General features: G+C 39.6%; 1 protein-coding gene across 19 annotated transcripts in view; it reads left to right on the plus strand.

The window, feature by feature from the left end:
• The window catches only part of ptprsa (protein tyrosine phosphatase receptor type Sa), a 218987-nt gene that overhangs the window by 146249 nt on the left and 48260 nt on the right, over positions 1–24478 (plus strand). For 10 of the 19 annotated variants that reach the window (XM_020596614.1, XM_020596622.1, XM_020596620.1 and 7 more), the window contains 9 exons: positions 640–750; positions 3077–3088; positions 11026–11295; positions 11514–12095; positions 12901–13031; positions 13175–13319; positions 20043–20363; positions 22237–22430; positions 23757–23783. In XM_020596614.1, coding sequence (XP_020452270.1) covers positions 640–750; positions 3077–3088; positions 11026–11295; positions 11514–12095; positions 12901–13031; positions 13175–13319; positions 20043–20363; positions 22237–22430; positions 23757–23783 — 1793 coding nt within the window. The remainder of the gene's footprint in view (positions 1–639; positions 751–3076; positions 3089–11025; positions 11296–11513; positions 12096–12900; positions 13032–13174; positions 13320–20042; positions 20364–22236; positions 22431–23756; positions 23784–24478) is intronic. The other 9 variants (XM_020596619.1, XM_020596626.1, XM_020596629.1 and 6 more) reach the window with 5 other exon arrangements.

The raw sequence follows: 24478 nt of genomic DNA on the forward strand, positions 1-24478 counted from the left end.
GACATAATGTAAAGATAAAATGTTTTCTTAGTTATGTGATGTTGTGATGAGTAGTTTTCACAACGTTTGTGGATCTTTGAGCTGTAGGGCCTCAGCTACTGCACTGTGTACCATGCTGGTGTTTGTTTGGACATTAACTATATGTCTGGGTATCTTCCCGTGACCCCTCTTCCTCCCAGCACACACAGACTCTCCCTTGGTGAGTGCTATGCAAAGGACAATTTGTTACTCTCACTTAATTAACATGGGCATTTCTCAGCAACCAACTTCATTGTCTTTCATCACACTTGCATCTCTGCTGTCCTTATTACAGTTTTTTAAAGGGCTTTCACAACTTATGTGAGTTCTGCACCAATATAGCAACCAATTTAGTGGGACTGAATGGGTGCAAATTTTCATTTATCTAATTCCTCCTTTTTCTTTATCTGTGGATGGCTGAGGCTGGAGAGGAACCCAGTTTTTCATGGCAATCTGCATTAGCCCTGCAGAGATGAACAGTTGTTTACAAAATGGTCAAGATAGACGCCATGCACTGTCACTGATAGATCAGCTAATCATGTCCTTTCTGCTTTCTGTTTCTCTGTCTCTTCTCTTTGTCTCCCTCCCTTTATGTCTTTGTTGGGTGTTGTCATTTCCCAGGTGCCTTGCAGATTGAAAACAGCGAGGAGACAGACCAGGGGAAGTACGAGTGCGTGGCGTCTAATGTGGAAGGCGTACGCTACTCGTCCCCTGCTAACCTTTATGTGCGAGGTAGGGAGCAACCCGGCGCCAGAGCCAGGCCAAAAAATAAAAACATCCGCAACTAAAATGCCTGCACAGTGCAGCTCAGCTATAAGTGGCATTACTGTTGAGCTTAACAAATGATAATTGCTTCCATTCTAGCCCAGCTATATTTTCACAAAATGTATTTTGCAAAATAGTATTTCCCGAGTAATATAAATATTTTAGCATTGATAGTATTGCCTGCCCATAAATGTAATTTCATATGCACTGAAACTTCCAAATGTAAAATTATAACTTACCAACTAATGTTCTTCTCTGTTATGATGTCATGCTCCATTTTGTCTTTCAATGCCCTCCCCTACTCACTCGGAAGGAATTGTGTAGCACAACAAGCCGTATGTCTTTATTTTATCGGTTGTAAGAAGACTTTTGCCTGTAATTGTGTGCCCGATAAAATGTTTCCCCTTCCATCAAAGTTATGGAACCCATAAAGAGTCAGAAAGGATTTCTTTTTGATTAGTTTTTTTTCAGGTACAGGAGCACAACGGTAAGTCTTGATTTTGATTGAGTGGTGAGGTATTAAAGCCCACTGATCAAAATCGTAACCCATTTTCTAGATTTGGAGAGTAAAAGGATTTTCATGTGGTGAATTAAAGGTAACAGACTGTTAACACAGTCAGCTTACATAAAAAAATGTTCTATCGCATAGATTAAAAATAGCACACTTCGTCCACTTTTTCTTTATGGTGTTCTGGAGCATAAATCCATTGTATTCCCCTGTTTCTGCTCTGGGGTATTATCCTTAAAGCCTTTTACAGTCAGCAGTCATTTTGGCTGGCATGTTCCAGCAAAGTGAAGATATGAAAAACCATCAGTCACAAGCTATGTTGAGTTTCTATGTTGAGGAAACAAGCAATGAAGACAAAAGCCTACCATCTACCACTTATGCTAAATGACAATGAATCCCTGTTGAGGGAGCTAAATTGAAGCAGATGTATTTTCAACATATATTATTTTTATTGTACACATTAAATAAAGATGCCTCAGTATCTACAGTTTTTTCCTTCTGCTGTGTACCAAATAACTTTGTTCCCAATAAATAATTCAGTACTCTGAATTATAAAATGGGTCAGGGAGCTGCTTTTTCATTATTATTGCCATTATCATACCCTGTGAAGTAGCAGCATAGGGAAGAAAAATCCAACTGTGCGGAGCAGACAGCCCAAAAAAAAAAAAAGCAGTTTAAGATTAGTGTTTATTCTTGACAGAATTCATCCTGGATGCTTTCTCCACTGTGATGCGGTAATGTCAAGTAGCTATCAACCTGTACAGTGTTGTAGAAATGACTAGTTTTGTGGTAGATTACAATTAAGAGCTCTACGGGAATGATTAAATAACAATAATGGGAACACAGTGACACAGCACTGGGATGATTAGTAGTTTCTTTGGTTAAAAAAACAAAAAACCCACAGTTATACTCTGATATCATCTTCAACAATTCATACAATCTCCATGAACACTGGCTCCATCAGCATGCTTTTAAAAGAGTACACAAGGGTCATAATTACTCAAGTGCTTTCACACTATGTAACACACTTGTTATGCCTTGATGGTGTCAACCTTTGTCTGTTTTCAGTTAACTTTTGTCAATCAATTCTGATACTTGATGTTGACTATGTTTTGTTCACAAAGCAAAATGCATTTGAGATTAGCAGCTGTGGTAGGGATCCATTTTCAGGGAAAACTACATTAAAAAACAACCCTAAATTGTATCTGGGTCAAACTATACTAGGGCACACTGAGACTACTGCCCAATCAGAAACCGTAATGACAATGCTACTGATTGGTTTCCAAGAACATTGTTAACTGTCTTAAACTGCAGCTGCTAATTTCAGCCCAAACGGTGTCTTTTTCTTTTCTCTCTCATTAGTTTTTCTTTATTTTCTTTTTATTTGTTTTTCTTCTCTAACAAAAGCAATTACGGCCACCACAGGAGCCTCTCCTTGTGGCTATAAGGAGCTTGTGAAATTTTGAAGAATGAGCATAGTACGCTTGATTTGACTCCAGTGGCGCCTCACTTTTTTTCTTACCAGGCGACAGTGTGGCCACTGGGGTGAATCTGATTGTTTTGGTTCAAAGTTTATTTAAGGGTGGGCAGGCAAGTGTACTTTCAAGACGGGTGTCACTGATAGCATGGACAAGGGAAAGGGACGAGAAAAGAGATTAAAGAAAAGGGAAATGTAGCTGCAGCTAAACACCTTGAGGTGGCTTTTTTTACTCTCTCTGTGTTTCCCCTATTTTTCTCTTCTCCTCATGTCATTGTGTTCTGCATCAACCCCTTTACATCCCTCAGAGCTTCGAGAAGGTTGGTGTGTTTTTTCTTTTTTACTTTTTTTAACCCACATTTGAAAAAAAAATTTCTTTGCCTATTACAGAGCTCAAATCATTACTAATTTGAAGAAATACTAATCAGTTAATTCAAACTGCTAAATGACTATGAAAGAAAATTTTTCTTTATTTCCAAGGAAGAAATGATGAAAGCAGACCCGATTAGCTCGGGTCCTGTTAATTTACTTTTATGTTTGCATTGTGGGGCCTTTTCTTGTTTTGCATCCTTTGGTATTGCTTCTGCACCTAAAAGCTTTCTTGCACGTGTTGACATGGAAACCCAGCACGTGGAAATAACAAGACCTGTTGCATGATGGGAGAATGTAACTGTGCTTGCATGCCTGTACAGAATCCCTTTGGCTGTGATGGTCTTTTTCTTTCTGCATTCCCTGCATTTTGTTCAATAGTTTACTTCTCTTTCTTTGGTTTCCCTTCAAGTGTTTTACCCTGTTCAACGATTCCTTTTTGCTTTCCTTTATTTAGTTAATCTTTTCTGTTTTGATTGTGGTGTTGTTGTTTTTGTTTTCCTTTTTTCAGTCTTGTTCCTGAACTTACTTTCATTTTGAAAATGTTTGTCTTTTTGTGGTTAAGTCGTTTGTGAGAGTTGTGTTTCTTTTTTAAAAACGATGCTGCTCTGCTTCTTGAGTCTCGGAGTGCAAATGCCGAATGAAATGATAACTGTGTATCCAGCCAGTGTTTCTGTCATCTTGTTTATAACAATCCATTAGTGAAAAATTAGACCTGATTGGGACTGATTGGATTCCATGGTGATTCAGGCAGACATTAAGGGATGCCATTTACAGTGTCATGTGGATCAATAACAATATAATGACTTCGGCATCACATTTACTTTTGCTTAGCGGGTGCTCAAACATAGTTTTATTTTCGAATGGCAACAGCTAGATATCATTGGTTTTGTTGAGTGACTGCTGTTTGTGTTCTCTCACAGTCATGACATGCAATCAAATTTGAATCTGTTATTCAAAAGCCTTTTTCCCCTCATTTGAAATATGCTCATAAATGTGTGGAGTTTTTTTTTTTAGGTTGCCATGACTAAAATAATGACAATTGTCAAATTTAACTTTAACAAGTTCACAATAATTTGCCTTTTTAATAATTTATTTTGTAGCTCTGTAACAATGTTGAGAAGAAGCTACTAAATGAACTGGAGGTCAGTGCAAACGGCATTCACTGATTTGTGTTTCAACTGGCTTTGTACCAACTTCCCCTAATCTCTTGAGATGTTTCACCTAAATGTTAGCACTAAATGTACACCAGGTTTCTCAAGACATAGAAAACTGAATCAGATCTAGTGACCTTGCCTGTAAATGTTATGGCTATGGACTGCCCTGGTAGCTGAATGGGTACAAGGCATGCCACATAAACACAATGTCCTTGATATAATTCAAACTGGGGACTTTTGTTGCCTGTCATGTACCTCTCGCTCTTCATGTTTCCTTTCTGCCCACCAGTCCACATAAAATCCAGAACCATTTTTGACTAGGGGCACTACATTTGGCTCAACAACTCTGGGTAGATCAGGTATATCATTCTTTCAGATAGAAGAGCTAACAGACTGTCTCCCTATCAGTCTCCTTTGGTATGTTTGACTGTCAAAGTGTGATGAGCTCCATGGGATTAGACTGATCTCTATAAACTATCAGTAACGCGTATTGAAAATAACTACAGCTCCAGCGGAAAACAAATTGTCATGCTATGGTAACCAGGGGTACACATTCTTTTCTCTGCAACACCCAGAATCTGCCCATTTTAACCAAAGTAAATGGCAACTGGAGTCCCAAGTATATTTTGCTTAAGACCACTCTGACTGGTCACTGAGCAGACTAGGGTTAAGGGCCTTGCTCAGGTACACCACAGTGGTGTGAGTGTCCTGCCAATCCAGGTATTGAAATGGCAACCTTTCAATCATAAACTCCAAATATTTAATGATAGTCAATGCTTGATAGGTTACTCAAACCTCCATGGGCTCAATGCCATTTCTTTCCATTGAACCAGCCTCTGATTTAGCAGCTATCCCAGGCATAACTGAGGATTTGAGTTCCAGCATCTCTCCAAATGGCTGTCAAAATATGTTATATCAATAACTGAGATAGTAGAGGCTGTGAAAACAACAATCTGTCCTTGCTGCGCTCCATAAAATGATATCTCCAAAGTCCACAACCTCACTGAAAACCCAACAATGTTTACATTTGTTTCTTGTATGTAATTCTAAGTCCTACTGTGTAGATAACACAGAGGCAGAAAGACTGTGCTGCGATGTGCGCATGTGCATGTTTGCCCTCCTACAATGGTGCCTGATTTTGAATGTGCTTGCATGTACTGCTATGCATTTGTGTGTAACGTTGGGAAAGAAAGCTAGATTACACCTTAAGTTCTCACTGGCCAAAGCAAAATTGTGCCATCTCTATTAGATGTTTGTCTCAAGGAGTCCTTAAAATTCAAGTTAATAGCCACCCCTCAACAAATGATATTGATGTCAAAAGTACATCTGATGTTCATACAAAACAAACTTTCATTACCTCTTGTTCTAATGCAAATACATGAGTACACTCATCTTCCCAACCCAACCGATATTCACTGAAGGGATCAACACAGTGAGGGTACATACTTAAAGTATCATTGGACTGCATGTCATCTACCTGTGATGAGACAATAGAAAAAAGTGATATAATCTTAAATCCCCTCAATTCATTGCTTGCTATTATTAGATACCCCTGCCATGTTTTCTGTCACTTTCCTTTAGGTAATAATTTCCATTTTGATGAGCTACCCATAGCGACTGTTTTGCATTGGCGCAGCCAGGGTATGTTAATACAGGCCAACCCCTGTGGCTTATATGTAAATGCCGAAGGCCTCACCCAGCAAGTGTAACTAAAGGATCTCCATATTGCGCCTGTGTCCTCAGGCAGCAAGAGGGTGTAATCTCAGCTTCAAGGTGACACTAAAGGCTGCACATTATTTTGGCTTCCCCTTCATTTTGGGGCAGCAAAAACTGCCTCACCAAAATGGCCAATAATGTCCACCTTCTGACCTCTGTTTTTTTTTTTGGCACAAATCCCTCCACAACACCGCCCACTGTTAAGAGTTAGTGCAGTACTCTGGCGTTCTCTCTCGACTGCTTTTCACCTCGTCCACTGTAAGGCTTCTTGTCTTTCTCTCCACATTGGGGCTTGAAACAAGATTACCTGTTGTTAGTAGTCTAAATGAAAGGTATATGTTTGATTTATCTTCTCTCGATTCCAAATGGGCCGGCTGGGCTCCTGGTCTCTGTGAATGAGGAGCCTGTCCATGCAATTGGGATTCTTTATTTTCTTTCATTTGCACTACATAAGGTAGGATAGGAGAGGGTGCCACACACTCCTACACCGCTATGAGAGCTTACCTGACCATAAACATGACAGAGTTACACAGTCCATTTGAACACCCAGTCATATCATATAGGCTTGTGTCTAGTAAATGATAGTGCTGTGACTTATTTGCATGTGAAAACAGTATTTTGATGCACAGTTAATGTTGTTCCCAAAGTGTCTTCTGCTAATTATTCATTCTTCTTCCAAGATACAATATAATGCGCTTTAGTATCAACTGACCTTGAGCTCTTGATATCCTGGCCAAATGTATTTACTATTATGTGTCAGAAACATGGTGCATGCTGTTGACTGGTAGACTACCCCCCCAGCCCTCTTTGTTTTGTTTTTTTCAAATTGCAGAGTGTAGACTTTACTGCCCCAGTAGAAAGTCTTTATTCAAAGAACTTACTGTGTATTAGCTTAGTAATTTGGATATTTCAAATTTCACTGGCTAGCCACAGACCAAAGTTACCAGCTTTTGAAGAATGGCTGGTTTTAGCTCCCACGTTGTCCTGACAGTGTCGGTACTCAAATCTGACCAGATAAACCTTCCTGTGGGGAAACCTCATTCACTCAGCCACTACAGCTCCCGGTCCATTGGCTGACCTGAGCCCCAGGGAGAGAAGAGCACCATCAGACACACTTGAATGTTTCCCCTATAAAACAGACCTTGTTCACCCTTTTCACTTTTCACCATTCTTTGGGATTGGAGGCAAAATAGCAGAGACAAATCATAGCTGAAAAACATCTAATAGTACTGATGCATACCACTTTGTTGAACACAGCTGCACTCTGGTGCTGTCTATATGCTGTTTGGACTCTTTTTGTGGATTTGTTCAATTTGTTTCCTTTCATTTGATTTTGTGTGTATGTGTGTCTGGAACACTGCTATATTTTGGGAATGAATGGCATGCTTGGATGGGCTTGGGTGACATTTTTGGATTGTAGTGGTTCTCTGGTGTCCGCCCAAGTGGATGGGGGCGCACCCGTATATGTCACTCATGCCATAGCCACACCCATGCATGTCTGTGTGAGGAATGGGCTGCCCTTTCACCTTTGTTGTTGAGTGAGACATTTTTTGAAAAATTAGAACGCAAAGATATATCTTCTCTCCCTATGTGATGGGCCTTTTATCTTTTATCAACTTTTTTTTTTTTTGATCTCTCACTTGGACTTCATGACTGTGTAATAATTGTCATGATGAGACAAAGCACAATATCTCTACTGAAAGGTCACACATTGTTTAATGAAAATTTTTTTGTGTCAGGTCAGTAGAGAATAGGCCCTTTTAAACAGTTTGCTTGTAACTCACACCTTTCTTGTTGGCACGGGGGTTAACAACAGTATAGGTGAATTTAGCAGTTTATTAGCACAGATAGTCTTTAAATTTGCTATTGACTATCTCTCTATGCTTTCATAATTTTTGTGCCCCCACAAATAAGCACTTCTTCAAATATCAGCAATGAACTCTTTGCCCTCAAAGTCAGGTTGCATATTTCCCAAGGTAGTAACATAGCTGACATTACCAGTGAATTAAAGGAATTAGAGGATGCATGTAGAGTATTTCAGAGGAGGACAAATCAAAAGGCTAACACTGGATACAGAAGGTCTCCATCTTGGTTGTATTTAATACTATATAATTGGCATTTACTGTTGGTTTTTGTCATATTTTTACATGTAAATGTTTAGATATTGTACATAGTGCTTGTTTGCTTTTATGAACCAAAAGGTTTTAGCACTACAGCTTACATGTCAGCATACTATATGTACATTTTAGTATTCATTTAAGTTCTCAGGTCAGTACAGGTAAATTCCCCTTCACGTGTGCAGGTGAAATTTGTGCCCTTAGTTTGTTGGAAAAGTCAAGCCATCCCATGCAACGATCAAATGAATCCCATTTGGATCGACACGGTGTATTTTGGAATGCTGTCTATCCTTGATGCCCCTCTAAATCTCCCATCCTTCACCTCCCACCCTCCCGAATCTTCACCTAGAACCCCCCCCCACACACACACACACACACACACATATCACATCTGCCCAACCCAAGACTTCCCAAGTTACATTTGCATTGAGATGCAATGTTTAAAGTGGGAAGGAGGGAACATGTAGTTGATTCTTGATTTTAAGCCCCAGTGTGTGAGATCTCCAAAATCACTTTGAGCCATGGTCTTTTTTGTTTGTTTGTTTGTTTTAATTTAGAATCACAGTCTCCTTATTCTATCCCCCACTTATGCCTTCCTGCTCCTCCTTCCCTTTCTCCAACAACCCAAACCCCTCCCCTTCCCTTTGCGTATTGTACAGTATGTCTGCGTTCCCATTCGTCACTGTCTGTCTGCCCGTCTCCCTCTGTCTGTGTTCTTGTCTGCTGTCTTGCTGCTTGAGTATGTTTTGTTCTGCCTCGTGTCTTGTCTCTTGTCCCTGTCTTTCCTGTCTTGTCTGTCTGTCTGTCTCTAAGTCATCTCTTCCATTTAATTTATCATTTTTACTTCTATATCTGCACAACTTTCCTTATCTCTCTTTGACCTTTGCATCCCAACAAACATTTAGATATTGAATAGGTGTAGATGCTGTGGATTGTTCTGGTGTTAAAACACTTTTTAAAACCAAGGTACACACAGGGGTTGTAGTTATCATTTATGTGAATTCAAGACCTGTTCAAAATAAGTTCAAAGCACTCTTAATATTAACTTTTTATTGTACCACAAGATAGTTTTTCTGGCTCAACATATGTTAATATCTAACCATTAGGTATATTAAATGTTTTTTTTTTTCTAAATTATGAATGTTGAAATTTGGTTTCAATATGGTTTAATTGCTCAGCTTTGCTTAGGCTTTAAGAACAAATACAAATTTCACACACTTTAGATTTGCACAGGAAGAGAAAACCCTTCATTATAAAACACAGAAATGTTGTGCTCGTTTAGTACTCACCTTGGCCACCTCTTATGTCAGTATCTGTCAAGTGCTTGCTGGGATGCCTCTCATGAACACACAGTGTTTTTGCTAACTCATAGTCTTTCACCCTCCAACTCTTGTATACTGTACACATGCACATTCATGCCTACGTATATCAATACAAAAATATATACAATACGTATGTACATGCACACTCACGTGAAATTACTCTGTACCTTTCATGCCCTTCTTCTGCATCTCAGACTCATCATCAACTTCTGTTCACTCTTTCAACTCCTATCCATGAGTTTTGAGGTCCTCCCTCTATTAGCTCTGATTCTGCACCTATTCACCTGCCTCTCTCTTTCCCATCCTGTCTGCCTCTCTTTCTTGTTCTCTGGATTTCTGCACCCTGTTGATCCAGCTCTGTTTCTTGACTCCAACACTCTGATAGTAGACTCTCTAGCTACAACTACTGTAGTTCTTTTTCTATGTATTTCTAGGCACACACCTTGTTCCTCAGTACTTATTTTGTGTTAACTGGGACCGCGATGTGACAATATGCCGCCATCACATTTTGTCACATTAGCTGAAGAAAAACAAAGTTTACACAGCATTGAAGCAGGTTACCCCCCCTTTACCCTCCTCCAAACCTTCCCCTTGCTTTTTTTCTTCCTCTGTCACTCTTTACTCCCCTGTTCCCTTTCTTTCTATCCTTTCCTCAGATGATCTATCCTCTGTCTTGTATTTCTTCTTTCCAATCGTCTTTTGTCTGGGCATGCTAGCGACCCTTCAGTTATATTCCTCTATGCATTTTATCTCAATTTTTATATCTGATTTTTCTTATCATTTACTCCTTAATTTACCTCGGTCTATTTATGCATGCTGTCTGTGAAACTGATAGCTGCATCTATCAATGGAACCGTGTCAGATCTTAATAAGGCTTTGTCCAGTGGATCTACCCTAAACCACAAAAATCTGATTAAAGTTTCTCATCTTTAAGATATCTAGGTAGTAGAGACAGGTGTCAAGTGCAAACTTGTGCTAGAATGTGTTTAGAGACCTTGTGGAGATGGTCAATAGCCCAGTAACCCTACACTTCCTGTGCTATGGGAGAAGCCTATATGGCCTACTTCCTGTGTGGCATGCGTGCCTTCGAGGACAGGAAGTTCCAGGTTGCCATGTTGGCCTTATGTGATAGCATTATCACATGGCCTTTACTACACACCTTCATACCCTGTTATCAGAATAATGCCATAGTTGTATATATGTCAGCAGCTCAGTTTCAAAGATGAGAAACTCATAATAGATTTTTGTGTCTTTAATTGTGCTGTGATGGGTCAAATATTGGTCAATGGAACCTTGTTGCTATGAATCGTTGCTTTATTGTTAATCTATATTGTTGTTGAAGCAGTTCTGTTAGTTTAGTTCTTTCTCATTATTTGTATATTTTTATGTTTTGAAAAGTCTACTTTTATTTTGTCTTTCAGTTCACATTTACCATATTGAACCTTTTGTGTTTTGTTTCTTTGAGAAGGGTCAATTTTCATCGGCCTCTCTTGTTACCTCTCTTTTTCTCTCTCTCTTCTTTTGACTCCCTTGCCCTCTTTTGTCATCCTCTCCCCTTCCTCATGCCTTCTCCCAGTCCGACGGGTGCCTCCTCGGTTCTCCATTCCACCCACAAGTCAGGAAATTATGCCTGGTGGCAGTGTGAACATAACGTGCGTGGCAGTGGGGTCACCCATGCCTTACGTCAAGTGGACGCTGAACTCAGAGGACTTGACACCAGAGGATGAAATGCCAGTGGGCAGGAATGTTCTCGAACTGAGCAGCGTTCGGGAATCGGCCAACTACACCTGTGTAGCCATGAGCAGCCTTGGCATCATTGAAGCTGTGGCACAGATCACTGTCAAATGTAAGAGATAACTGAGCTTGTGAAGCAGGGTACTTGAATTAGGACTGTAAACTTCATTTAAGTTTGAAATGTCCTGAAAATGACAATTACAAATGTATTGCTGTAATGTACTTCGGTCATTGTGAAGGAATTTCCAAGTTTTCTGTTTTTGCTACAGTAATTCACCATCATGATATTTGACTTCTTCCTTTATCCTTCCTGTTTTTTCACCATAATAGCTCTCCCCAAGCCTCCAGGTACCCCTGTGGTTACTGAAACAACTGCCACCAGTGTGACTATCACTTGGGACTCAGGCAACCCAGACCCTGTGACCCACTACATCATCCAGTATAGGGCTAAGTCCCCTGACAGCAAGTATGAGACAGTGGATGACATTACCACAACACGTTACAGCATTGGTGGCCTCTACCCCAACACAGAATATGAGATCCGAGTCTCAGCCGTCAATACAATTGGCCAGGGTCCTCCCAGTGAGCCAGTAGAAACCCGGACTGGAGAACAAGCCCCTGCTAGTCCACCACGAAATGTTCAGGCCCAGATCATTTCCCAAAACACCATGATGGTGCGTTGGGAGGAGCCAGAGGAGCCCAATGGGCAGATTAAGGGCTACCGTGTTTATTACACCATGGATGACTCCCAGCCCATGAGCCTCTGGCAGATCCATAATGTCCAGGACAGCATCATCACAACTATACAGAGCCTGGTTCCTCATGAGACATACACAATCAAAGTCCTAGCATTCACCTCTGTGGGAGATGGACCCTTCTCAGAACCTATTCATGTTAAAGTACTGCAAGGAGGTAAGGTTACGAAAGCCTTGTCAACTTGGTTACTGGTGTTGAGTCTTTGAACTTTTGTTTTTTATTATTATTTTGTTTAATTTCATTTCCATCAGATTTTGCATACAACAGGCATCTATAGAATCAGAATCTGCTTTATTGGCCAGTTGTGTCAGAGGAATTTGACTTGAATTTCAAGCTGTTAAGTATGACATCTGGTGAATGCTACATTTGCCTTGTGCTTAAAAAGATGATTTTGGCAGCCAATGAAGAATATCTTCAGATGTTTTTGTGCATCAGCCGCACATTTTCCTAAACTTTAAAAAGAATGTACCTGCTCCCAAAGAGACATGTTCTCTCTTCTGCTGGGCAAAGTTCATTTGCACATCTGCAGCTTCTGCAAATGATGACTTAGTATGTTTGACAGTCAGCAGTCTGAAATACAGCCATCATGGGAAAGAACCAACCTTTGAAGACTCACCAGCTTTTGAGATTAGCAAAATCACCCCATCTATGCACCTTTGTCAATGGGTCATGAACTTTTTGTGCTTCATTGTAGTGTATTATTTTCAGCTTAATTCGATCTAATCCTCAGTCATTTTCTAATGGATCTCATTATGCTCATCATGTTAGTATGTAGATAACAAAGATGCTATTTTATGAAGTAATAGCTGAGAAGAAAAAAAAATCTATGTCACATACCTTAGGGCTTTTTTACAATGAGAATTGGATGGTACTACTCCAAGGTTTATCATATTATTTCCCATATCTCATGCCATTTATAGTAACACATACTTGCAACAATCTTCTTTGTTGTGTTCATCAGTTCCAAGTCAGCCAGCCAAATTCCAGGTTGGTGCTGTGTCCGACACGAGCATTGAACTGACCTGGGAACCTGCCTATGACAAAGAAGGAATTATAAGTTATGAACTTCGTTACAAGGAAGGCGGTACCCAGGTAAGCATTTCAGTGTTTCATTTCAAATTCCTGTGCATTTTGCAATGAGAGATGTGCATCATCTCCTGCTGTACCAACATCAGGTTTATGTACAGATATTTTAAAGTAGACTTGTGTCAGTAACTGCTTTTCTCTGTCAAAAGATGAAGAAAATGTTTGGACCTACATCTTCATATGTTGTGGAAGGTCTCCGCCCAAACACAGACTACCTCTTCTCCCTGGCAGCCATCTCTAACAAAGGCATCGGCGCATTCACAAATGACATATCACAGAAGACCTTGCAATCCAGTATGTAGCCCTTCATTCAGTCTCTTTTCCTTTTGTAGATAGGCTGGCAATGTTCCCCAGGGATGCTGTTAAATGATTTCATGCCTTTGTGTATCATTACTAAACTGAATTCTTTTGAGGTTGTGTGTTTCTTCCCTTTGACACCTTTAAACAATGACTGTGTTTTTGTCAGACATAATCAGGGTTCAAAGCTGATTCAGAATTAATGAACTACATAACAAACAGACTTAATTGATTTGTTGTTAAATTCCTTCCTAAACATGTTTTAATAGTTACAATTTGATTTTGGTTTTGTTGACCTTAATGTAACAATATGACTATGGTGTTTTCTACCTTATGTTATGTCTCATTTACTGATTTTTTTTAAGGTTGAAAATAAGCCACAAATGGCTAGATTTTTTTTTTACAATCTTTTCATTTTAGAATTACCTTATTTTCAGTGCACCTAGCACTGTCAAACAAATCAAGTGTACATGGACTGACAATTTGGTAGTTTGCTTTGATATTTCCTTTTCACTTTTGTTCATATTTGATTTTCCTTTATCAATAGCAAGTGCACTTCCTTCCACATGACAGACACAAAAAATGATAGGTTTCCTCTAAGACCGCCAAGGCTCTCATATGAACTACATTCAAATTAGAGATGGGGAGATTGGGGTAGAGTTTACTCATCCGAAAAAAAAAAACTGTCAGCAGTCACCATAAGTACTGTCATGCCCATCCTTTGAATTTATCCTAGTACATCAGTTCTGTGCTGGTTATTTCATTTTACAGATGGCTTACACACAACTGAATTATTTAACCCACCCAGCTAGAAATAACAGGAGTGATATCATAGCACACAGTAGTGCAAGCTGTAGAACATACAGTAATCCAGTCACATAACCAGTAGTAGCTAATGGACTCTCAGAAGTGTAGAATTCATGTCTTCTGGGTTTACACAGCACACAAAGATTAACAGTGATGTTGTGCATTGATGTTTAATACAATAATTGTAAAGAACCTGGAAAATGTAGCTGGAATTATGGGATTAGGGATGGATCTGAACCAGACATTGTGGATCCTGACTGTACAGAATGTAGAAAGCCTTAGGCTAAAATACATGTATAGTATACATTCAGTGTCAGAGTGCCTACTTTTATTCTCAATAAATTGGCTGGGCTTCATTAGATTTTGTGAGCTTTAAACCCATTTTACTGAGACATAAGAGAGCCATGGCGGTGGAGATATTCTTCTTTTAACACATTTTCTGTTTCTACCAGTGCAACCTTTTGCCTGTACCCCCACATCTGGGCTGTGGGGGCTTTGGAACGACCACTTCACAGTTCCTTTTGTTATTGCTGGGCAGCAGAGCTACACAGACAGTGCAGAGTCACTGAGGAGGGCACCGGTTGCATGCAACACTCACTCCTGGAGGTGCTGTTGAGAACCTATCACTGCACTGTTGATCTCTGATCGGTCCAGGCATGAAAATACTTTGTTCATCCAGACCCATTTTTGTCTTGGCGTCTCTCCAGTGTCTGTGAACATCTTCACCTGTCTATATGTGTTTGTGATTTCCTTACCTCTGTTTTAGTATTTGTTCTTGAATGGTAAACCATAGGCTGACTGGATACACTCCTGTCTTCCTCTTACATCACCCTGCTCCAGCTCTATTTCTCTTTTTGTCACTTGTTCCCCAGTGCAATAGAACAAAAGCTTTCCTTGGAATGGCTTGACATCACCTTGCTCAATTTGTGTCCTCTTCCTTTTATGTTGAGTCAAAAAAAAAACACCACAGCCACAAGAAACTACAGAACTGAAGCGGAGCGACACTTAAACACAGCTCTGACAAATTTTTGCTCACTGATCAAATATGTGGGAGACTTAAATTTAACAGATGGCATCTCTCAAGTCTCTGCTTGAGACAAGGAACTCTTCATTTTCAACTACCTCATACATATAATTATAGTGGATAGAAAAGATAACCACTGGTTGATAATGGTACCAGACTGACAACCATAGAAATTTGATATTATTGTCCTAGAAATAAACAAAAACTGATTGAATAAATTGTGTAAATATTATGTCCAATGAAAGCTACTTTCCATGACAAGATTATCAAATATTCTATGGCTTTCATTTCAAGTTTAATCTCTTTGTTTACCTTTTCCATCCATTTTGCTTCTGTGGTTCCACCTGAGTACCTCATTGTTCCTGGTCTTACTCTTAATAAAAGTCCATATTTTTAATGCTTTTATTAAGAGTCCCTGTTCAAGCAGGTGTAAGATACATCTGTTGGTTTCTCACTGCTGAGTACTGAAAAATGACTAAATAAATTCCAGTCAAAGCAAAGGTTTTCCCACAACACAACAAAATAAATAACTTGATCTTTTGGATACTCTCAGGTAAGTGATTGTGTGGTTTAGGGATTCAGCCTATCATAACCTTGTTGAAGACCTGTCAGAGACATTTTAATCCAGTTAACCATTTTCATTTCCAATTAATCTTTTTTTCCTTCTGAGAACATCGACTGAGAATTGGAAAGATCAAGTAAGCAGTCGTTACACATGGTACAGTCAAATATTAAACTGACGCGTGTGCGGTCAGGCTGCTCATACAGGTCAGGAATAGAAGCATTAATATGTAGAGCTTGTATTAAGTGCCTTCATAGCTTAAGATAATGAAGACAGTTACATTTGTAATGTAAGTCTTTTAAGAAAACACCAGCAAAGAAAATTCCATGTGCATAGCTCACACACGTGTACAAAAACAGTGGTTTCAATTGTAAGGGTAATAACCATTTGTTTCATTATTAATAAAATATCCCACCTGAGCCTGATTTCTGAGTACCATACTATCACAATATATGTGGCTCACTCACAGTACACACACAGTAAGAAATCCCTTACACATACCTGTATACAGTAAAATAGTCCCACTCCCTACACTACACCATTAGAAGGAATATGTACTAGTTGCTTGACTGAACTAGACATTTATTTCAGTTGGGATTTGAATACTCTTCAGTGCATGGTAGACTGAAACCCTTTGCCACTGAGTGAAAAGAAAGTCAACTTGATATCCATGTTTGCTTTGTTGTTCGTTATCTGAGGTACAACATGTTTGCAGATTGTTGAAGTTTGTGCTTAGTTCAAGCAGCATCACCGGAGGCTTTTGTTCATGGGGACCACTCTGTCAAGAGCTCTTGAAAAGCTGCTGCTAATAATAATTCTCCTTGATCTCAATCTTTATTGGCACCGCAGTGACTGATGCTAAATAATTTCTCAAACCAAACAAAAAAAAAAATTAAAAATCACAAATCAGTATTACTGCAAACTGGAATAAACAGACATGATGTTAGTTGAAACAGTTGCCCTCATTCAGAAGCAAAGCCTCTTGGGGTGTGCTGCCATAGTCAGATCAGGTTGAGAAACTGTTTTTGTAAGTTCGTTCAGACATTGCTAAAGTGGGTCCACAGCCTGAGAGCTGGGAGGGCTACCGTTCCTCTGTTACAAAGTTGCAAAGCATGGCAACAGAACCTAAGGTAGACCTTAGGAGTGGGTGTTAGGGGACTGCATGGCCCCAGAGTGGTAGATAAGAATCCCATTTCATAGCATCAGAATTAATTTCATGCTTTGCAGTGAGCTACAAGCCAGGCCACTGGATAGTCAAGCTTTGTTACACATTTAGATTATACCTAGAACCTGCCAGCAACCAGCCAAGTGCTATCTCACAAATTAAAGTAGCACATTCCAAATCCTGTGTATTTAGCTAAACAAGCAGTTTAAAACCCCGCCCCCTATTCTCCACACTTACAGTAATTGCAGGAGGGTTTTAGATGTATTGGAATATTTGTGTGAGCCACAACATGGCCATTTGGCATCGGGGGGGATTAGCTCTGTAATGATCTACAAATGCAAACATCCTGTCATTCCAAGCTTTTCTGAAAATTTATTTCAAATACAGACATGTGCTTGTACTCTGATAGCAAAACCATTGGCAGTTGACAAAAAACAGTGAGTAATGGCCTGTGTAGCTAAACTGAAAGAATGTGTGCAATTTCTAGCCATTGTCAATGTTGCACTAAAATCACTTTTAATCTGAAGGTAATCAGAGTGATTTGGTATACCACCGTTATTTGGCATTGCAGACTTTATACCCAGAACTCCCAGTCATATCACAATAAATTTAAAAGTCAAAGAGAAGTATGTGAATGCAGACATGACAAATTATTTGTCAAATTGCATTTACAAAACTCTTTCAGAGAAGCTTCAAAAAAAAACCTCAAGTGAGGCATTAGCTGAATTTCTTCTTTTGTGGTTATATAGTTATAGAATCCGTAATCCTACCACAGGCCTTCATGGGATATGCACTTTATTAAGGCTGTGACCCAGCCATTCTTAAACTGTTATCAGGCATGAGGATGCCTGTGCACTGTGATAGCCCGGCCACTGTCAAATTCACAATATTTTTCTGAACCACAAAGATTGAGAACTGAGCGATCATTCTTGACGTGGAGAGTTTGCAAATACAATATGAGCAGAGGAAAGAAGCTGAAAGGCTCAAAATCCAGTAAGACCCTAAGTAAATAAGCCCATTGGACACAGAGAAGGCTTTGGGACTGTGGCTGAGGTCCTGTCCTATTTGTTGTGTGCTGGAACATTCGGGCTTCACCAGGAGGAGGCCTCTAATAGTCAGTCAGTATTTATTTATTTATTTACCTTTTTTAAGCTGTTCTACCCAAAGTGACACTGAAGTCAGAACACTATCATTAAACTTTTATGAATCTAGAAATATAAGCTTTCTATCTTGCAGTAAGCTTTATGAAAATACATAGGCACAGGGCTATGAAATGAGATTTATTTGAAAATAATGTTAACAAGAGAGGTTGTCTGTGTACCTGGCCGAGTTCAGAAAAACAGAATATCTTGCGAGTGGGGTTTCCCCCCCCCTACGGCCTCCCCTCTCACAGTCTTGTGGACCCTCCAGCCCAAAAGTACATGAGAAATAAACAGCCCTGGCTACAGCACTGAGCCAACGCTCACCCTCCCAATAACCCCACAATGGGTCTAAAACTCTTTCTAATTAAAAAATGGGACTGGATCTCAAAATTTCATACAAGCTTTCTGGGAGGGAAAGTGTTGCAGCTCACTGACTATAGAGTAAGCGTGCTCTGTAGTCAGGTGCTGGTGGTAAGAAAGTCTTTGAAATGTAGTATTTGTGGGAGTCAGGTACGTATGATGCAGACAATGCCTGTGATTTTTTTTAAGAAGTTAAAGGTTCTCATCTTCTGTTTATGTTCAGTATTGTTTTATTTTTCATATTTTTCCATTGGTTGTCATTTTGAATCTAACTGTTGTTGTGGTTCTTCCTTTCAAGTCACCTGGTTTACAGAGAAGTTCATTTCTCAGTACCCTCCTTTAGTTCATAATTTATTATTTCCTTTGTTTGGGAATGAGAACATAGTGTTTGTTTCCATGGGTTTCATTTGAGCCATTTAAGTTGCTGAGTGTGGAATGCTTTTATTTTTTTTTCTGATAATATTTCATTTTGTTTTTGATTGCTGTGCTGTTTTTACCTTACATAATAGATAGAAATGTAATAATGAACTGGGTTTGTCACACCAGAATCTAGGAAATATGTTTTAATACAGAACCATTGTAGGAAACAAAGGAAATTGAACTTGCATAGAGATATTTTCATACATGTCCTCTTATTTGTATAATACCAAAGTCTAGATAAGAAGTGAAACATTTCATCTCTGCTTGTGTTGAACAGCCTATGGACAAGCACAAGCTGTGTAAGCACTTGGCACAGATTAGAAGTGAGAGGGCCTGAGTTTGATTTACCTCCCTGATTATACCTATAATAAATAGCTTTTTTTAGCATGTGCAAAAGTTCCAGGACAAACTTACAGATGCTTTTCATTGGGTTGTTTAGTCATGTTCATTCAGGGTGACATGCTACCCAAAGCAAGACAGTGGCTGCCAGATATCTTGATCTAACAATGGAACTGACAGTGCACATCAACACTAAACATATTTTCAGCATTCATTTTATTTTTATGCTGGCTTAATGGACATGACAGTTTGTTAATAATCCTCACATGGTAGCAACATAAGCAAAGACCCCAAAGGGGGAACTTATTTAGGGGTTTGGTTGCCAGTGACTGTCATGTTTACCTGGTTGCTAGTTTAGAATACAGTAGGATATGTTTGTCCCTGTCCAACTGATATTTCATCATGAAACTAGTGATTATGAATAACAAAGTAATGGAATGTAAGATGATATGAGCAAGACAGTGTCATAAATTAGAGTACAGTGACTTGTAAGTAACAGCTTTTCCATGAAAAAGTCAGAACCATGCTAGGTTGATTTCTGTAGTGGCAGCAAGACATAAAACTATGACACTTTCAGTACCTCTTAATGCCAGGTATTTCCCTAGGGTGCCCATCTTGATTCATTATTACACAAGCCTATGCTACTGTCCATTTATGCCTCTTTTTTTGACATTTGCTTGATAATTTTATTTTTATTTTAAGCATATTTTGCTTGTGTCTTTGTTTTGCAATTTTTATTTGAATTATTCTTATTGCTTTAGTTTGAGTTTTGAGTTTTTCTTTTATCATTTTCTTTATCTCTCCCATCTTTTTTATTTTTTTGTCGTTCACCCCTGCCTTTCCCCTTCCCCAACCTCCTCATCCTCGACCCCCTTCCTTCCTGTCCTTTTCACCTCACCAGAGCCCTCAGCCCCCCCTCAAGACATTAAGTGCAGCAGCACCAGCTCCACCACCCTGCTGGTAAGTTGGCAGCCCCCACCTTTGAAGAGTCAGAACGGTGTCCTGGTGGGGTACAGGGTGCGCTACCATGTGGTGGGCCCATCAGAAGGCGGCAGTGATGATGGGGAACCCACGGAGGAGCCGACGGTGCCTGCCACTGAAGAGCAGGTGCTGCTGCAGCGACTGGAGAAGTGGACTCAGTACCGTGTCACTGTGTCAGCTTTCACTATGATTGGGCCAGGACCTGAGAGTGAACCCCTGATCTGCCGCACAGACGAAGATGGTACGTGACTCTTTAATGTGTAGAAGTTATTGCTTGTTAGTTTGACAGTGAGTGTGCCCTTGGCAGTGGGTGGTTATGTGTGTGAGCAACATGTTCATCATATAAACTTCCATTAGAAAAATGCAAAGACCATTCCAAATACACAAAAATGTGTCTTGTTGCATTGTTTCAGAAGCATACCAACACCCAGCGCATACAGCTGTGTATTGCAAATGAAACGCACTTAAATTGGATAACACACTTGGGAAATAAAACGTGTTGCTATTCAAACATAACTAACCAAATATAATTTGTAATAGCTACCACATCCCATATCCTGCCTCTATCTGTAGGCTTTTAACAGCACCCCATTGCTCAGCTGAGAGCCATAAACATTTATGAGTGTTGTGCACTGCAAAGCCATATCTTTCTGTGCATTTATTGCGGCAACAATAGGTTCAAGGTTAATGATGCAGGTGTGCATCCACTAAGGTTGCAGCACAAATCCCATGACTGGAAAATATAGGAAACAAAAAGAATTAATAAAAGAATTAATAACACCATTCCAATCTCTAATAATCACCACCTGTTGTGGTGCCCTTGAGCATTGTGGTCAGGCTGCAACTACAGAAACTAGTAGTGGGTGTCAGGAATTCAAACCATGGTGCTGCTAAGTTGACTTTACTGGAAGATGATAAAATGCTTGCTATTCACAAGTAGATTTTTGGTTCCATGCATTGGTGGTCATTTCTCTACATGTGCAATAGCTGTGCTCCAGTTTGGCACAAAAATAAAGGTTTTGTAAATTTAAAAAAATGCTTGCAAAACATCTCAACCTCAAAAGAACAAAAATACACCTTACACAGCTAAATTGTGTAGCAGAAATGACAAGGAAAGATGTAGCTGAACAACAGAATGTATAAACTAAAAAGTAAAGATGTGAACATGTCATGGCACATCTGCCTTCTGTCCTCCACAGTCCATTTCACATCCATTACCACAGCATTTTAAGCATTTTTCAAACACTGATGTAAAACCAGCCAAACAGGAGAGTTGAGCTTAAATTCCTTACATACCTGTTTTAAGAGAAGCTAGTATCAGGGATTGTGTGGATGAAAGCCACAGTGCACTGACATACTGTAGCTATAACAAATTTCCTGTTGTTATTACAACAATAACTTGCGACAGAGAAGTGCCAGGTAAAGATATAAGAGCTAGGCCTAAAAGGTGAAGGTTACTGCAATAAACAAGATTGGTGCATAATCCTGAGCAAGATGGAGGAAATGGAGCTGTGATTTAGGGAGAAAGAGGGGGAGTTGAAGTGTTAGTGGAGGAATAAATGGAAGCCGTTTGAGTGGAGGAGTTTTATTAATGGTATATCCATCTCAGAAAAGGCCAGTCCATAGCACACCAAAGACCTGTCATTAAGACTGAGAGACATGGCTTCCCGCTGATGGCCAACAGACACAGCAGACACATATTGAAAAGGTGGAGGAGACGGGGGAAAGTATAGTACTGGTGTGTGCCTTTGTGTTGGTGAATATGGTATTGTGAGACGAGTGACACGGAAGTGTGTTTTTTAATGACTCTGTCTATCATTCCTTCCAGTTGGCAGTAGGTTTCAGGGTTATTGTGTGTCAGGGGGGTTATTAATTTTGTAACACAGTTCAGTGGTCAACTCTTGTCCCGCACTATTCTTAGAAATGACTCGATGGATATGGAAGCACTGAGCTCACTGAGGAAAAGCTATGTTCGTTGCACTTGTTGAAAAAGGAATATATACTTTTGCATATTGCTACTAATATCTGAAAAAAGTGAATCAGGATCACAGTTTTTCAGGATTACATATATCAGAATGATACTGATTTTTTAGCTTTTGTCTTGTTAACCATAGTTCCTGGGGCTCCTCCAAGGCGGGTAGAGGTGGAGGTTCTCAACTCCACAGCACTAAAGGTGATGTGGCGCTCCCTGACACCAGGCAAGCAGCACGGTCAGATCCGTGGTTACCAAGTTCATTATGTACGCGTGGAAAACGGCGAGTCAAGAGGCCTGCCCCTCATCAAGGATGTCATGCTAGCTGATGCCCAGGTAACAATATCTTACAGCTTTCTAAATACAAATCTGTTATGTTAGATTAAATGTAACCTCCACCACAGATCATGCTTGCGCAAATGCATCAGAGCAGTTTTTGCAATTGCAAATAAGATCTGCCTTTGAATCTATTTTTAAATCATGATACAGAGTGACTAATCAATTACAGTAAACCGGTTGAAACAGCAGTGCTACACCAACGTAATGATTAAAACCTCAGTGAACAGTTCAAAGAAACTTTGCCCAACTTTTTTCTCACTGCAAAACATTGACTTCATCCCCACTTGTTGTGACTGTGGCTGGAGTATGGGAAGTGATACGGGTGCTTTTTTCCTCTTGGATTTCATTTCACATTTCTATAATATTCTTTTCTCCTCAGCCCACAACAAGAACTGTAATCAAAGCTTCACTCATCTTGTCCTCCCTTTTCTGCCTCCATGACTTTTATTAGGAATGTCTAGACCCCTGCTATATGGCAACATCTGCCAAGAAATGTCTGACTGTGTGCTTGTATCAAATGCAAAGACTCAAAAGAAAATGCTGATTATACTAGTCTGTGCCTTGGAGGGAAAGTAAAATTGGCATGAAAACATTTCACCAAAAATCTTCCTCCACTGACAGCTACAATTGTAATAGAGCCCCGTGTAATAACCTTTTTTTTTTTTCCTTTTTCTAAAACTTCTGTCAACACACTGTTGGAGGAATTCTGCCAAACTGAGACTGCACAGTAGCAGTCATCCAAATGGAAATTATAGCCTTGAAGCAATAGGGTAAACAACACAGAAAAGAATAGAATAGTTGCATGCAAAGCTACATATTTTGAGAATGAATGAATCAAACTATTTTTGCACATGTATGAAGGGTCCATTCAGGCCAAATGCCACCAGTATCATGTTAACATTTTTGGCATTTACTGTAGCTGACCCACAAATCCAAAAGAGAACTGAACTTAAACAGCTTAAGATCCAAAGCAGTCCACGCACCCAGCAGTCAAACAAAAGTATCTATTTGCATATTGACCTCATCATTAAACTCACTGAGGTAGCTTGTCATTAGCTGTAACATGGTTAAACATTTCTGGGTCCCACAGGCAGACCTATACAGCTTTCAGTCTTGTTTCAGCTGCTTCTCATAACACAAGCTTAAAACAGCTTCTTTTTCTCCTGACCTCTTAAAGCCAGTGACCTATTTCTGATACCAACCCTCTGCTCCAAAACCTCTAATGCGCCTGTCTCTCATAATCCTATTTCTTCTCTTTCTTTTCCCTCTCTTAAAAAAATGTTGCTTTCTCTCCTGCACTCTCCTCTTTGGCGGGTGGGTTAGTGGGAAATGGACGATACAGCTGAATATGTGAGTATGAAGTTTTGCCTGAGTGCTTTGCATAGTTGAAAGAACAGTGGGTATTGCATCAACCTGGTCGGATTCACAGTTTACACAAACCCTTCAATTTTCTTTCAGTAAGCTTGCATAACAAAGTGACTCAAAGGTTTCACCTCAGCTCGCTGGCCAGCCAACCTCTTGACACCACTAAGGAAATGGGGACAAACTTCACTTGGCAGCTAGCTTATACAAAATGGTGGCTGATGCAATATCCACTGCCTGCTGTGACTGGAATGCTAATGATACTTGTCTTATGATGTGTGTTGTTACAATATATTTGTCTTGTGATCTGATGTTGTGTTTTTGTGTGCGTGTGTGATTTTTAAACCATATTACTTGTCTGTGTTGCCCTCACTCACTTTTTTGTATGTCTTTTATTAAAAATATTAAGACAGTAAATTTTATATCATGTATAATCCTTGAAATCATCTGTCAAATCTTAATCATATATCTGATCATCATTCACAACTTAAGAACCTTTTATTTTATTGCATTTTTTTAAATAAATTGTACTCTTATTTTGAACAGGGATTTGAAACTTTAGTCCACCTGCATTTATGTGAATATCATCTCAAGTGCAAGACAGTACTTATAGCTCATTTAGCTTTATTGACCTCTCCCATCCCTCGTCCAACAAGCCTGTTAAAAACCTCATTCTGCATTCC

The sequence above is a fragment of the Monopterus albus genome, unplaced genomic scaffold (assembly GCF_001952655.1).
Source record: "Monopterus albus unplaced genomic scaffold, M_albus_1.0 scaffold31.1, whole genome shotgun sequence".
Classification (NCBI taxonomy): Eukaryota; Metazoa; Chordata; class Actinopteri; order Synbranchiformes; family Synbranchidae; genus Monopterus; species Monopterus albus.